At 37.8% G+C, this 15246-nt stretch overlaps 1 protein-coding gene across 5 annotated transcripts in view; it reads left to right on the forward strand.

The window, feature by feature from the left end:
* Positions 1–1098: 1098 nt before the first annotated feature.
* LOC147216952 (glutamate receptor 2-like) overlaps positions 1099–15246 on the forward strand; it is a 66451-nt gene continuing 52303 nt past the window's right edge. For all 5 annotated transcript variants that reach the window (XM_086176652.1, XM_086176650.1, XM_086176651.1 and 2 more), the window contains exons 1-3: positions 1099–1338; positions 8445–8585; positions 14826–15065. In XM_086176652.1, coding sequence (XP_086032778.1) covers positions 1239–1338; positions 8445–8585; positions 14826–15065 — 481 coding nt within the window. In that variant the 5' untranslated portion in view covers positions 1099–1238. The remainder of the gene's footprint in view (positions 1339–8444; positions 8586–14825; positions 15066–15246) is intronic.

Below are 15246 nucleotides of genomic sequence, written 5' to 3' on the forward strand. Positions count from 1 at the left end.
TGGGACAGGCTTTAGTCCCCCTGCAACCCTTTGTGCAGGATAATGTGCATGTGTAGATAATGAGTGAATTAAAGAATGAATGAATGCATTCAACATAATTATATTGAATATGACCGCTTCATTTGTATCACTATGTTCTTTAATATGTCTCCTCTCTTTTGGGATTCATTTTCTTTTGTCTATTTTTCCGCATCCACCACCCTGTGAATCCTCTTTTCCTCTTATGACTACCCTGTTACTAATTATTTCAATTGCTTTATTTATTTATTTCACCAAGGAAAAACATCCCATTAAGATGACGAACCTCTTTTTTCAAGGGAGTCCTTGCCAAGATAAGCAGAAATAAATACACAATTTTCCAAAATTATTCTGTTAAAACTGAAGCAAAAATGAAAATATTATGAAAAATAAAAATAATTTTACTAGCCCTTTAGGAGAAATAAGTGCATGTTACGGGAAATGCCCTCAAGAGGAGTCCCAGTTTAGTTTTTAAAAATGCTCAATGAAATAAAAAATAAACACAGTCCGTTTCTTGACTTATAGCAACATATTACGTTTAGAAGATGCAGAAGAGACAACCCCCTCCTTTAACCCACTTCTGTGAAATTTAACAGAAAACACCACACGATCCTATGAATGGGCAGAGTAAGGAGCAGCGCTTCTCGTTATAATTGAGGTATAAATGCATGTAGACAGTAATCCGAGTATTGGCCTACAAATGAAAGTGTGCCAAATGCTGATCCTTCGCTTGGCCAGAACAGGCCACGATCAACATCTAACATTTGGACAAATTGGTGTCCAAATCGTTTTTCTTTAACATCCGCAAAATCACAACAACGAAGAGATTAAAAAAAAAAACGATATCGGTGCATTCTTTCTGTTTCTTTTATCAAAACGTCGTCGCTGCATTTCGTTCCGGTTAACACCAATCACAGCAACGGAAAATAAATCCGTAAATATCCGAATCAACTCGGAAAAATGATACATTTCGTTCGTTAAGAGCATCTTTGAGCGGCTTCTTCTCTCATCACTTGACTTCGGCCGCTCGGCGTCACCGGCGCCGCTTTCGGAAACCCTCGGGTTTTTCCGTGTCTCTTCGGTAAGAGACTGGGCGCGTGCGCTCGCGCACTCGAGTCCAGCGGTGAGAGCGCATCCCGGATCCGCAGGGCTGACGCCATGAGATCGAGCTGTATGTGAAGGAGGAGATATCTTCAGCTAGAAGCCGTTATTTCGGGATAATGTGGCGCAGAGGGACGCTGAACGCAACGATGAAGCTGATGCTGGTAGTGTCACTGTTGTGGCGCAAGGCCTTTTGCGGATCGCCGAGCGTTCAGATAGGTAGGATTTTCATTTCTGTCATGACGCTGCTTGCGCTCAACCCAACCTCCACTTCATAAATGAGACTGAATTCATCCCTATATAATGTGTATTTTGACATCCCACATCCACCGTGTCCTTTTGTCGGGCAGTGTTATATCTGCCCGTCTTGTAAGGTTTGAGAAGGCCTTCTTAATGTACGGCTGCCGCTGCAGTGTTCCAGTTATGTCAATATTGCTGTGAGCTTTTATAAGCGTGCTTTCTCTTATTTGCGGCTGTGCACATGAATATTTCTCTTGAATAAATATGCCGCATTTGCTTAAGGAGGGCAATTGCGAAATGTATTGAAATCCACCTCTGGCGTATTTCTAACAACTACATGGAATTGCAGAATTATGTGCATAGGTTTTATGATTAGCTATCGAGGACAACTGGTCTGTTCTTCGAATTACATTAAATGGTTGCATGCTGTTGACCATGTAGACGTTTTGATTTTTTTTTTTTATTATATTTGTTGTTGTTGCTATTGTTATGTGTGTACATTGTGTGTTTCTGTGTGTTTAAATGCTGATACACATGTATGTATTTCTCCATTTCTCCTATTGTCTGTCTTTGTGACGCCAAAACCAAACTAAGACGTATGTGCTTTTTAAATCTGAAGTCAAATACACCATCCTCTGTAGAACATCCCCAATCATATTATTTCAGATACAAACGGGGGCCAGGGATAAAACATGCCAAACCCAGTGTAGGCATTTCTTTATAAATACCTATAATTGTGATAGTCGGATTGAAAGGCGATGAGGTTGCCAATCGACTGCCTGGAGTCATTACTGAACCTGCAAAGTGTGTTGTATATTAATTTTAAGCTCAGCAGTTTTCAGCCTGTCATTGACATAGGTGGGTGTTTCAGCTCTTAGCCAGTATGAACAATTACTCCCCCAGTGAATCTCCTGCAGAAACTGCTGCTGTGACACACTACATACTATTTTGAGGGTTAAGCCGAGCTGATACCAGGTTTGAAGTGCATTTATCAAAATGGTTTTTAAAATAGTTTAACTAAAATGATGATAATAGCAATGATATTGATAATTAGCATTGTTATTATTATTATCGTTGTCATCACTGATCTCCAACCTTTGCATGAAGTAGACTCCAACAATGTGTGGTAACGTCTAATTTAATTTAATTTTATCTACGGGGTAGAATGGAATTGATACACAAGGAATGATGGATGGGATAAAGTAATGGTTTTGAGGGAAGCCTGAGACTTTCAAGTTACCTGAAGTCATCAGTTTCAAGTTCAGTCGTAGTTCAAGTTACTTTTCCTTTTTTGAATTAAAATGGGACTTTTTTCCATGTAAAAAATTACCTACTAATTTACTGGTTTAAAACTTGGAATCCTACCGGCCATCATCAATACTGTAATTGTATGGAATAGTTGATTCCTCTTTTACTCAATTAACTCAACTCTTCACCCCAAATAAACAAACAAAGGGCAAAACTCACTAGTAGTAATTGTAAGATATACAATCACCCAAGACTGGCTTTCTGTAATGGGACTGACATGCATAATCAAGACATACTATAACAAAAGCAAAAATGGCAAAATTGGATACTTGGGGATATCATTGTTTTGATCATGTTAGTTAAAACGAACATGAACCCTTTTATGCATGGACGTCACGCCTCTGACTTTGCTTTGTATGCAGTGCTCACACATGGTAGGCACACACACACGTGTGAGAGCACAGACACACACAGTATAGCAGTTTCACCTGATTACAATGGAAGTTAATTGCTAGTCACCATTTTTTGTCCTAACTTTTAAGGTTGTGGCCTCTGGCTCAAGTTATATAAATGTTTAACAATGCTTTGGGGAAGTGGGAGATTGACATAGACAACTTATTTATTGATTGAAAATCCAGAATCATTTGAGCATTTGAAAGTATAATTTTTGTGGCATTCACTCAAGAGGTATAGAATCAAGTGTGTCAAACCCACTGACAAGTAGAGAAGCATGGATTTTGTAGCCTCACATAAAAACTGGCAAATCCATCAGCGCTTAGATAAGCTGAATTTGAACACAAGACTCTTACAGATAATCCTTTCATGTCATTCAAATGAAAGCATTTTAACCTTGAGTGGCACATGTCCCCCAAAGATTGTAAGCAAAGTAGCATTAGACAGAGGATACCAACAATAAGACATTGCAAATTGACAGGAGGTAACCACCTCAGGATATTGAAGCTGGACAGAGGGTCAGCACATTGAATTTTCACCTTTTCAAGTGTAACATCTGCTTATTGAACAAACATATGCCTACCTCAGATACTGGAAAGGAAACTCAGAATACCTCAAATTGTGCAACTGTTCAGAAATACTAAGAACTGCATGGCTGAAATTTCATCATTTGCAATTTTATTCAAATAGGATGGGGGTATCTGATGGCAGTACTCTCTAACTGCCATTAAGACATTGTGATTGAGTTATTGTTTCAACTAATTGTGATGGCTTTGTTTTCATTGGAGTTCAGACAGAAATATCTCTATGCAGTTGTAAGCTGTGGGTTTATGCTGTTTAGAAATGATGAGAGAATTGGTCTGTCAGCTTTTAATTTTGAGCACACCAAAAACAGTGCAGTGATAGAAGCCCATAATAGTAGCCTCCCACTGTACCTCACTCAAAGTTTTTCACAAAATATAACACTTATTAAACTTTTGGATAAACAATTCAAACATAACAAAGTGATGGCCTGTAAAAGTCACACTCAAAAATTGTTCTTAAGTCTATATCCCATACATCTTAGTTTCATTTAGTCATCAAAACTTTTGTTCAATTGTATCCAGGAGGACCCCCTGGCATGCCACTGCACTATTAAATTGGTGTGGCTACTATTCATCTTGTCTTCTTCCATATTGTTACTGATGTTATTTACTCTATTGTTAAGGTCATTTATATTGTTTTTCTTGGATATATTTGGCCTATACTGTTGTGGTCAAGCAGTGTTCTACATAGTCTGTGCCATTGCATTAATAGCAGTTCCTGTGAGCTGTGATAAAACAGCATTTCAATAATAAAGGGAAATTTAAATATATATTTATATATATATAGATATATATATAAAAGAGAAAAATAAATAAATCCATCCATCCATCCATCTTCTACTGCTTATCCTGCATTCAGGGTCGCAGGTATTGTTGCTGTCATCGGGCAAGAGGTGGGTTATACCCTAGACTGGTCGCCAGTCAATGACAGGGCCACATATACTGTATGGAAAGACAACCATTCACTATTTCAGTCGCATATCTGGGCCATTTCCCCAATTTTTCCAAGTAATGAAACCGGAGAACGCGGTCGAAACCCATGCAGACGTGGAGAACATGATGCAAAACAGAAAGGTGCCCTATCGGCATCAAACCGGGTCCTTCAAGCTGTGAGGCCACTGTGAACCACTGTGCAATTGTGCGTCCCTTTTTTATATTTATATTTATATTTATATTTATATATTTTTTATCAATATGACTACTATCGTTTCTCCAACATTATTAGAACTTTCATATTCTGGTCTGCAGGAGTTAAGGAAAGAAATTAGATGACACACAGCTGAGCTCTATACTAAACTGCACACAGAGAAGGAGCTTAGCGTTGTTAACAGCATAAACACTAACTTGCAGTGTTATACTTGCTATCATGACAGTCCTAGTGACAGGTATGGAAACAGTAAAACTCTGACTACTGCAACAATATATGACATTGAAAAAGTCTTCATCCAGCTGAAGGGACAGAGGAGCCATATTTGAACATAATCTGTATGATACATCCACTTCCCTTAGATATCCCAAAGACATGCAATTTGGAGTACTTGTTTGACAAATGAAAAAGCACTTACCTGCTCCTTGTGAAACAGTGATAAGTTTTTTATGTGAAGTTATTAATTCTTCACAACTATGAATGGCCACATTCCAAATCCTGTATTCTCATCTAAATTTCTACCTCTGCTTTGAATAGATGAGTGTTGATTGGACACTGATAAGACATCCTGGAAAAAAAGGCAATCAACAGGTTTCTCATGCTTCTAGTCAGTATGGGTGGTCCTACTGTTTGAATATAATTTTCAAATATGTGGGGTGAGTTCTGTGAAATTGTCTTATGTAGTCTATCACTGATGTGTTCCTCCTACAGACTATTTAAAGACTATATGAGTCAGGTTGCAGCGATTGTCTCACTTCATCTGTTCACATTCCTGTTTTCTCCTGTTTTCATACGTTGCGGTACGTTGGATCAGGTGGCAGGGAAGACAGCCGGACTTACCTGGTCAACGGAAACATGCAGTGAGGGGAATGTTTGTGAAGGACCTTTCAGGAAGGTCTTAAACTCCCCATCTCCGGAAGAACATTTTGTGCGTTCCAAAGGAGATTTTGGGACATGGAGACTGAGTGGTCCATGTTCAAAGCTTCTATGGTGGTGTTGGTTGGAAGATGTGGCTTGAAGACCATTTGCAGCACTCAAGGTGGCATCACCAAGATGAGCTGGTGGACGGCAGTTGTGAGGGAACCCATTCAGCTGATGAAGGAGGCCTTCATGGTTTGGTTGATCCAGAGGTCTCAAGAGGTAGCAGACTTAGGGGGGCTTTGGAGATGGACTTTCACTTTGGCTACAGACAGGTGATGGCAAACTGTTTGGTGACTGTGGAAGGGAAAGCGGGGAGTAATCGAGGCTGTGTTGGGCATGGAAGGGTATCTGTTGACCCGACTTGAAAATAAGTGGTTGACGATGACGATGATGATAATGTGGACGATAATCGACAAAACATATGTACCCAAAAAATATATCTAGTATGATGAAGATTAAATTTGGTCTCTTGATTTGGAAACTTAAATAACACACCCATTCAGATTAAGTTTCCAAATCAACAGATTATCAAGTGAAAATAAATAACACATCCATTCGGATTATTTTCACTGGCATAACCCAATATTTGTAATACAAATTAACTTAAAGATGGTAACAATATTTAATGCTTTTAGAATTGTTGTCATTTGGGAAAGTTGCCTTTTAATAACAACCACCATGCATAACTGTCTCACTGTCAGTAGAAGGAACAGCAACATATGCCAAACCAATAAACAGTGCATTATACTTTTATATCAAAGACATAACCAGACATTGCCAGGGAAAACAGATTCATGGTAATGCAAACAACCAGTACCTCATAAGATACTATTGAAAGATAAAGAACTCTATGACCATAAGAGCACATTAGCCTTTCATATATTGATTTTTTGCTAGGAAGGATGTTTTTCTGAAGACTGAAGAGAAGCTTTTTGGATGTAGTGAAAGAAAACATGAAGTTAGGTAGTACAGACAATAGGGTTGGATGGCGGAGGTTGATTTGCTATGGCGACTCTTGAGGTGAGCAGCTGAAACAGTAAGAATAAGTAGATGCTAGAAAAAGATGTTAGGAATTTTATATCAATCAGTACTTAATATCACATTGTGACTGCACCTGTTTCAATGTATTTAAGCTTTCAGATCAGTGCAGTTATTCCTCCTGCTATATCCTTTCTCTGGGAAACACCCCCTCAAGTAATTCACTGATTGGGTACAATTATTATGCCTACACAGCCATTTATCTCAACCTGGTATTTGTCTCTAGTTTTGAAAGGACCTAACATTCAACAGAGACCCTACATTGTAAAAGGTACTAGAAAATGCACTTCGTTCCAAAATCCATCCTCTGTAATATTTGGAAACTTCGAATGCAAACTGAGAAGTGCCAGACCCAGATAAGGGAAATTTGAAATGGACATGTTTTGTTATTTCACAGCAAATTGTTGTTGGCTGTAAACATTTAAAGTTTTCAGAATATAACTGTGCATCTTTCATAATGTAATGAATGCATTCCTCTCCTTTGTGTCAACATTTTAATTTTATTATCATTGTCTTTTCTTAAATGTAATAAAAAGTATCTAAGTGCCCCGTTGCTTACGGAGGCAGTTTGGCAATTTTTCATTATTTACATTCAACTGCTATTATGATCATAAGTATACCAGTTTTGAATCCTCTTAGTAGTTCTGTAGTATCTTCCATAATAGAATATACAGTGTGCAATTTACTACAGCCGGGAGATTACTTATAAATTTGGGCTAGGTTTTGTCTTGGACATTGAAAATGGTTTTCGGAGTGAAGAAAAGAGACATGGCCAGGTCTCAAAGAAAACTGACACGCCTCTATCTCATGCCAAAGTTGGAACTGATAGAAGAGGTGAGTTTAATGGTAGATGGCACAACATGTGAAAGAAGTTGTCATGGCGATGTGATAGATCCAAGTTGATTAAGTAAATACACATGTAGTAGCAGATGAGGCTGATGGAGTGTTTTGATTGGCATCTAATGCTGTCATGTATGTTTTCCATAATTTAACATAATGACTTGAAATTTAACTATAAAACTAAAGTCACTCAACTGGCCTGACTTTGGGGTACAGTTTTTTATGCTACATTGCAATCACCCCATGGACAGGAGTCTTCTTGGTGTCATTTATGGACTCTCATAGTCTCTCCTTGAATATGAACTGAGTAAACACTTTGTTGCAATTGTAAGTATGTTCTGTTTGGCGCCTTAACATCATTCCAGTATAAAACATTTAATCAACATCCCAATTGTCATACAGTTTTGACCAAAATGCCAAATTTTGTTACTGCCTGATTTTTTCCCCCCTCTCTTCAATTTGTTATTGTTCTTAAACTTGTTCCAGTTTTTTCTGTACCAGTTATACTTTTCCAAGCCTTTCTGAAAGTCTTTTTTTTTACCCCAATGTTGGAAAGATTTTGTACCAATGGTCATTACAAACCAGACACACCTTCTAAGAGCTAAAAATGTGAAGATCCTCCAACCCAATGTTTTAGCCTTTTCAATTTGACCATGTTGTAAGCTTTTCATATTAACTTATAGGACTAAATATACCCTTGCTTCTTATGATATCCCCCAATGGCAGGTGCCATTTTAACTAAATAAGCATTTCAATCATCTGTGGTCAAATTGTTGTGACTGATCTGCAGCTAATTCTGTTTTTCTTTCCTCCCTGTCTCACTCTGACCTTGTCTACATCTCCATGTGTCTCAGGTGGCTTGTTTCCTCGGGGGGCAGACCAAGAATACAGCGCATTTAGGGTTGGCATGGTCCAGTTTGGGATGGCGGATTTCAGACTGACTCCACACATAGACAACTTGGAGGTGGCCAACAGCTTCGCTGTCACCAACTGCTGTAAGTTTTTTGTGCTCTGTCATTTTGACTATGGCTTAATACTATAGAGGTGGTATGTTGTTTTTTTTTTTTACAAGGCTGATGGGATTTCAGGCTCAAATAATGTTAATGTTGGGGCATTGACTCAGTCACGCTCCTACTCAACCATTCAGTTAATCATGTAAATTTTTTTATTTGTATTTACTGAAGGGACTTGCACTCAGGGAATGCCGATGCAATAAAACAAACATAAAATCCAGCAGCGTCTGGGACAGAATGTTAGACAGTTCACCGATTTACGTTTGTTCAAAGTAGGCAATAGTAGATAGATAGATACTTGTCAAAATCTTCTTGTTGTGGCAGATAAACTTGAATTTCTTCACTTGAGGACATTTCAAATCTCATCAGAGAGGTTTCTTCAGTTCTTCAATGGGGAGTTATCAGATATACCTGCCAGGGTTGCAGGTGGGCTTAGGTTAGATAGATAGATAGATAGATAGATAGATAGATAGATAGATAGATAGATAGATAGATAGATAGATAGATAGATAGATAGATAGATAGATAGATAGATAGATAGACATGGTCAAAAAATCTTATTGGTACTATCTACAAATGAAGAAATATACATACATACATACATACATACATCATGTATACATGTCCAAGAATCCCACTGTGAAATAACACTGGAAAAAAGTATATACAGAGATAAGACTCCAGATGAGGTTTCTTCTCTCTACTTAGGTGATGTTTTATAGCATTATAGTACCACGCAGAAGAGTAATAATACCAGAGATTTTCTCAAGGATACTAATATTAAAAGTTGTCACAGGTTGTCATTGTCTTGTTGGGGATATGCTTCAAGAAAAATTACATTTATCAAAAAAAAAATAATATCTCAGTAATTGTAAGAAAGCACAAGAAACACACAACATTCAGACACAAAATACAAATATTTACATAAGTTTTGCTCAAGATTTATCTTGATGATGTATGTTTTGTCAAATGCTGTTGTTATACCTGTAATCCTATTCTACAATTACAAGAAAGTACAAGTGATAAATAGGGTTGGACGATAGCAGGATTTTCCTTTCATTACAATACTATTAGTTAATGGTACTTATTCGATATTGATACTGATACTTTCCCGCTTAAAGCAAAATCTGATGGTTGCTTGGTGTTCATTAGTAATTTTATTGCAAGGCCAATATGAAATAACCTGATATAAATTCAGAATTCTAACTTCCATTTATATTCTGATAATATTCTGATATATTTTGAAAACCAAATTTTGTCAGCATTTTCCACTATAGTATGAGCATATGAACCTTTATCTTTCTCAACTTCATGAAATAGCAATTGAATGAGTTGTGAATGTGGTCTTCATCTGCACAAGATTCATGTAGCTCAGTTGCATATTTTGGGTAGTTTAATAGATCACACATCACACATTAATTGTCATTTGTATGCCAAAGTTTTTTGCCTTTCATGAAATTCTCCTTCACTCAGCGGTGGAGTTTCTGACTAAATTATTCAACAGGATCTGAGAGAGTGATAAGATGTCTGAAGAATGGAGACGCAGTGTGATGGTGCGCATTTTTAAGAATAAGGGGGATGTGCAGAATTGCTGGAACTGTAGAGGGATAAAGTTGATGAAGCATACAAGGAAGTTATGGGAAAGAGTAGTGGAAACTAGAATGAGAGCAGACGTCAGCATGTGTGAACAACAGTATGGCTTCATGCCTAGAAAGAGTACTACAGATGCAGTATTTGCCTTCAGAATGCTAATAGAGAAGTACAGAGAAGGCCAGAGGGTACTGCACTGCGTTTTTTGTAGACCTAGAAAAAACATATGACAGTGTGCCTAGAGAGGAACTCTGGTATTGTATGAAGACATCTGGATTGTCACAGAATTATGTTAGACTGGTGCAGGACATGTAGGCTTGCTGTGAGACAGTGGTGTGGTGTCCTATAGGGGTAAGAGAGAAGTTCAAGGTGGAGGTTGGACTCAATCAGGGATCAGCTCTTCTTCCCCTCTTGTTTGCAGTAGTGATGGACAGTCTGACAGATGAGGTTAGGCAGGAATCTCCTTGGACCCTGATGTTTGCAGATGATATTGTGATCTGTAGTGAGAGCAGGGAACTGAGGAAAATCTAGAGGTGGAGGTATGCGCTGGAATGGAGAAGAATGAAAGTTAGTCGCAGCAAGACAGAGTATATGAATGTGAATGAGAGGAACAGTGAGGCTACAACGAGTGGAGATCGAGAAGTTAGAAGATTTCAAGTACTTGGGGTCAACAATCCAGAGCAATGGAGAGTGTGGAAAAGAGGTGAAGAGACAGGTTCCGGCAGGTTGGAATGGGTGGAGAAAAGTGTCAGGAGTACTATTTGATACTATGTGATAGAAGACATCAGCCAGAATGAAAGGAAAGGTGTACAAGACAGTGGTGAGACCACCAGCGATGCTGTATGGCCTAGAAACAGTTATAATGACGAAAAGTCAAGAGGCAGAGCTAGAGGTTGCAGAAATGAAGATGCTAAGGTTCTGTTTGGGAGTGACCAGGGTGGATAGGATCAGGAATGAGTCCATCAGAGGAACAGCACATGTTAGATGTTTTGGAGAGAAGGTTAGAGAAGCCAAACTGAGATGGATTTACATAAACAGCGGATGGATAGTGAATGTATTGGTAGACGGATGCTGGAATTGGAGCTGCCAGGCAGGAGATGTAGAGGCTGACAAAGGAGAAGATTTATGGATGTAGTGAGAGAGGATATGAAGGTAGTTGGTGTGAGAGAGGAGGATAGAGAGAATAGCGTTAGATGGAGAGGGTTGATTCGCTGTGGCGACCCCTGAAGGGAAATGCAGAAGAAGAAGAAGAAGAAGAAGAAGAAGAAGAAGAAGAAGAAGAAGAAGAAGAAGATGAAGAAATTCTCCTTCACTGTTTATTAATGGACAGCAGGTGGTACAGGGACTTCGGGGCTTGCTGGTTGTGTTCATGGTGACGTTCAGCCTCATTGAAACTGTCAGGGTGTGTTGTCTTCAAATCCTTAAAGAAGTTGCTAGTGTCATTGCTATAAGGCACCAATTTCTTGCATGAGTCTTGGTTGTGGGTGAAACATTGCACCACACTGCGCTTCCTTTTCTCTCTGCCACCCATATTGCCATGGCGCTGCTGAGTTCACTCAGATCAGCGGAATGCGATCGAGGCTTTGATTGACTAAGGCTGCACAGTTGGACAGTCTGCCAAAATCATGTGACATGTAAAATCATCTACTATACACCCAGGCTGATTTTTACATGCCTGAAACTCCCAGAAGTGAAAAAAAGACACTATTTGTATTAGCACAGTGGTATTGTGATATTTCAAAAAGTATCTATTCCAAAATATCAGCCAGCAGTTATCGATGTACCGAAATGCCCATTCCCATTGTTAGAAGCATTGCCAACATACTGATTTATTTTGGAGAGTATTCATGAAACTTTTTCATGGCATTAAAATAACAAAGGTAATATGTACTGAACCGTTAATAGTTTTTGAGCTATGCGGTTGTTGGTTTTTCGTGTTAGTCTGCTTTGGTTTAAAAGTTGTATTGACATAATTTGCATATTGATTTTTTGTGAATCTGTTATTACTTCTTTGTGATTGTCATTGAGCACAATGTCTTTTATGTTTGCTGTAGCAACTGGATTGTTTCTTGAGGACAGTTTGACGTGTATATATGATATATACTGGAATGTTATATGATAAATATGTTATACATTTGAGGTACCTCTTCAGTTTTCAGGAAACTAAATATATAGAGCTGTAATGACAAGCTGAATTAATGAGTACCGTGACCTGGATGACTAACAACCTTACCAGACATTAGACTATATTATTTTCCCATCACTAGTTGCATACAGTATGCAACAAATGATTCATGTCAAAATGTTATCACACTTCATTTGCAAAACCTTTCGAATCTTGTCTTATTTATTCTGAAAAGATGATGTTTAATCTTTAAATAGGGCACTGTAGAGTCAATTCATGCTCAGAAACTAGATCAAAGAGGTAAAGCAGAGGCAGTGTACTCTTGTTACATCAGAATGTGATGTAACAATGGCCTTAGGCACAGGGCTCTGCTATTTTAAGCACAATGTATTGGACTGAAATGAATACATAGAGAACTTCTATACTCTTGCCTTTTTCTTGGTAAACACATCAGAAGTTCCACACTATTTTAATTATTATTTTACAAGAAAAGTGACCAAATATTTAATCAAATGCAAGCACCAAAAATCATACTTAATATCCCAAACCTAATTTGTAGCTGTTTTTCGAGTAATGCTAGCATAGAATAGAAGCAGTAATAAACTGTGTTTTTGTTAAAATACTGATGACTATTGTATTTCTCATGTATGATTCAGGTTTCACTTTGATATAACCAAAGCCCAGCTTTAGCAGTGTCAAATTAGATATCGCATTGTGTTATTGTGCTTGTCTATCTCAATATATTTTGTCGTTCAACAGTTAATAAATGTAGCCTGGAAATCAGATGAATCTGACGATCTTAGAATCATTCTATTCAACAAATTCATTCATTAGATTCATTGTTGTTTCCCCCACTTTTGAGAAACCAAAAATTCTTGTCATTAATGTGGGAACAGGATACAGGGGTCTAATGGAAGGATGGACTAATAGCCACTCATCATCAAAAATGCACAGAAGGCTAGAAGTGTCATTGGGTGTTCCCTGGACATTTATTGGGTCTTTTTTCATCTTCTAACTGGTAATAGTTTAGAACAAAGAAATATACTTATTTCATACTTCATACTTCAACCCATATTTTTACCGTACTTCCAAGGAACCCTCAGTTAGTGCAATTCTTGGCAACACCAACTAAATGCTGTTCTATATTTTGGATGTTAACATCAGTTTGTTTGTTATCGTTTCAATCTCTGATTAACTTTTGTGTCATTGGTTCCATTCATTCTTATTTTTTATGGTCTTCCCATTTTTGTCCCAAGCACAGTCAGGTCTGTGGTCATTTAGGCCAACAGGATAATGAAATGAACTAAGAGACCAGAGCAGGACAATATGCTGTGGTAAAATGATCTGGCACTGCAAGCCTATGGGGAAAGAGTTATGATTATGTAAAAATATCTAATAACATATCAAATCAACTTTTCTTTCTTTATTCTTTATCTCTTTGTTTGAATGGTAAAGATAGGTGTTGTTTAATGTACTTTAGGTAACATGTTTGTCAAAAATAGCTTATACTATCTGCAGAGTCATCAGTCAATGAGTTGCTTGTTTCTGATGTGAGGGAGGAAGCCATAGAACCCAGCAGAACTCCAAAGAGACCGGCCACAGTCAGTCAATGGAATCAAACAAATCATTTTCTTATTATGAGGCACTGCTAATCCTGCACCACTGGACTGCTCCACAAGGATCATTCTAGCTGTCCTTTCTTTAAAGAATAAAAGAATGTTTTGAATGTGAGTTTTCTGTTTATTTTGCTTTGTTGTGCTTAGCTGTAGGCTAATACCCATGAATAATTGTTATATACATGTAAATATACATATATTTGGGGGGTATATTTCAATCCAAATTGGCAGCACTTAACTATGGGCTGATCTGCCCTATAAGTCAAATGCTTAAAAACTGCCCCATTTGCATTCCCAACCAATACATGCGTTTTGCAATGTGAAACAAAATAGTTTGCCACATTAGGTGATCTGATGTCACGCAAAAACCTTTATCCTTTGACGAAAAGAAGTGTTGAAGCAGAAGCCAAAAGTCCACTCTGACTAAATGTCAATAAATTGTCTACCCAATTAGTAAAATGGCATTTGACAGAAACTTTATATCAGTTTATACCTAGAGGTCTTTTGTTAATTGGAGTTACTGGTTCAATCACACATCTCCCCAGAGACAGGTAGGGGTACTGTACTCGAACAAGGTACCCAAGATATGTTTGCCACCCTTATTTTGTCTACACTTCTTGCTGGAGAAAAAAGTAATATTCTCACTGCAATGGTATTGCACTATGAAAATTCTTCGTAGAAGCTGATTTTCAAATTAATAAAATAATACAAAATAATGTAAAATACATATCTAATCGTAATATTTCATCAGTGCATATTTTTAATGTTTGGTGTGAACACAATTGAGAATGGATGAAAGGGTGATGAGATCAAGTATTGTGAGTATCACCAAAGTGACACAACATATAAGTCAATATAACCTTGAATCTTTTTTCTCTATCCCCTTTCCAGTTTGTTCACAGTTCTCTCGAGGAGTCTATGCAATTTTTGGTTTCTACGATAAGAAGTCAGTTAATACGATCACCTCCTTCTGTGAGACTCTTCATGTCTCTTTCATCACACCTTCATTCCCAGCAGAGGGAATGAATCAGTTTGTTCTCCAGATGAGACCCGACATAAAAGGACCACTAGTTTCTCTGGTGGAATACTACAAATGGGACAAGTTTGCCTATCTATACGACAGTGATCGAGGTAAGTTCACCATTATTTTAATTCTTGATTGGACCTGCTGTGTAAAAACTTGATTTCTTTTTTCATCACAATCAGGCTCAAGGTTCAGCTGCCTAAATATCTGTACGATAAAACACTTTTTTTCACCCCTTACACAAGTGAACTAAAATGATTTACCGATACAGAATCAACAAGGGCGTAA

The sequence above is a fragment of the Fistularia commersonii genome, chromosome 29 (genome assembly GCF_037954325.1).
Source record: "Fistularia commersonii isolate RoL2024-O1a breed Wild chromosome 29, RoL_Fcom_v1.0, whole genome shotgun sequence".
NCBI lineage: Eukaryota > Metazoa > Chordata > Actinopteri > Syngnathiformes > Fistulariidae > Fistularia > Fistularia commersonii.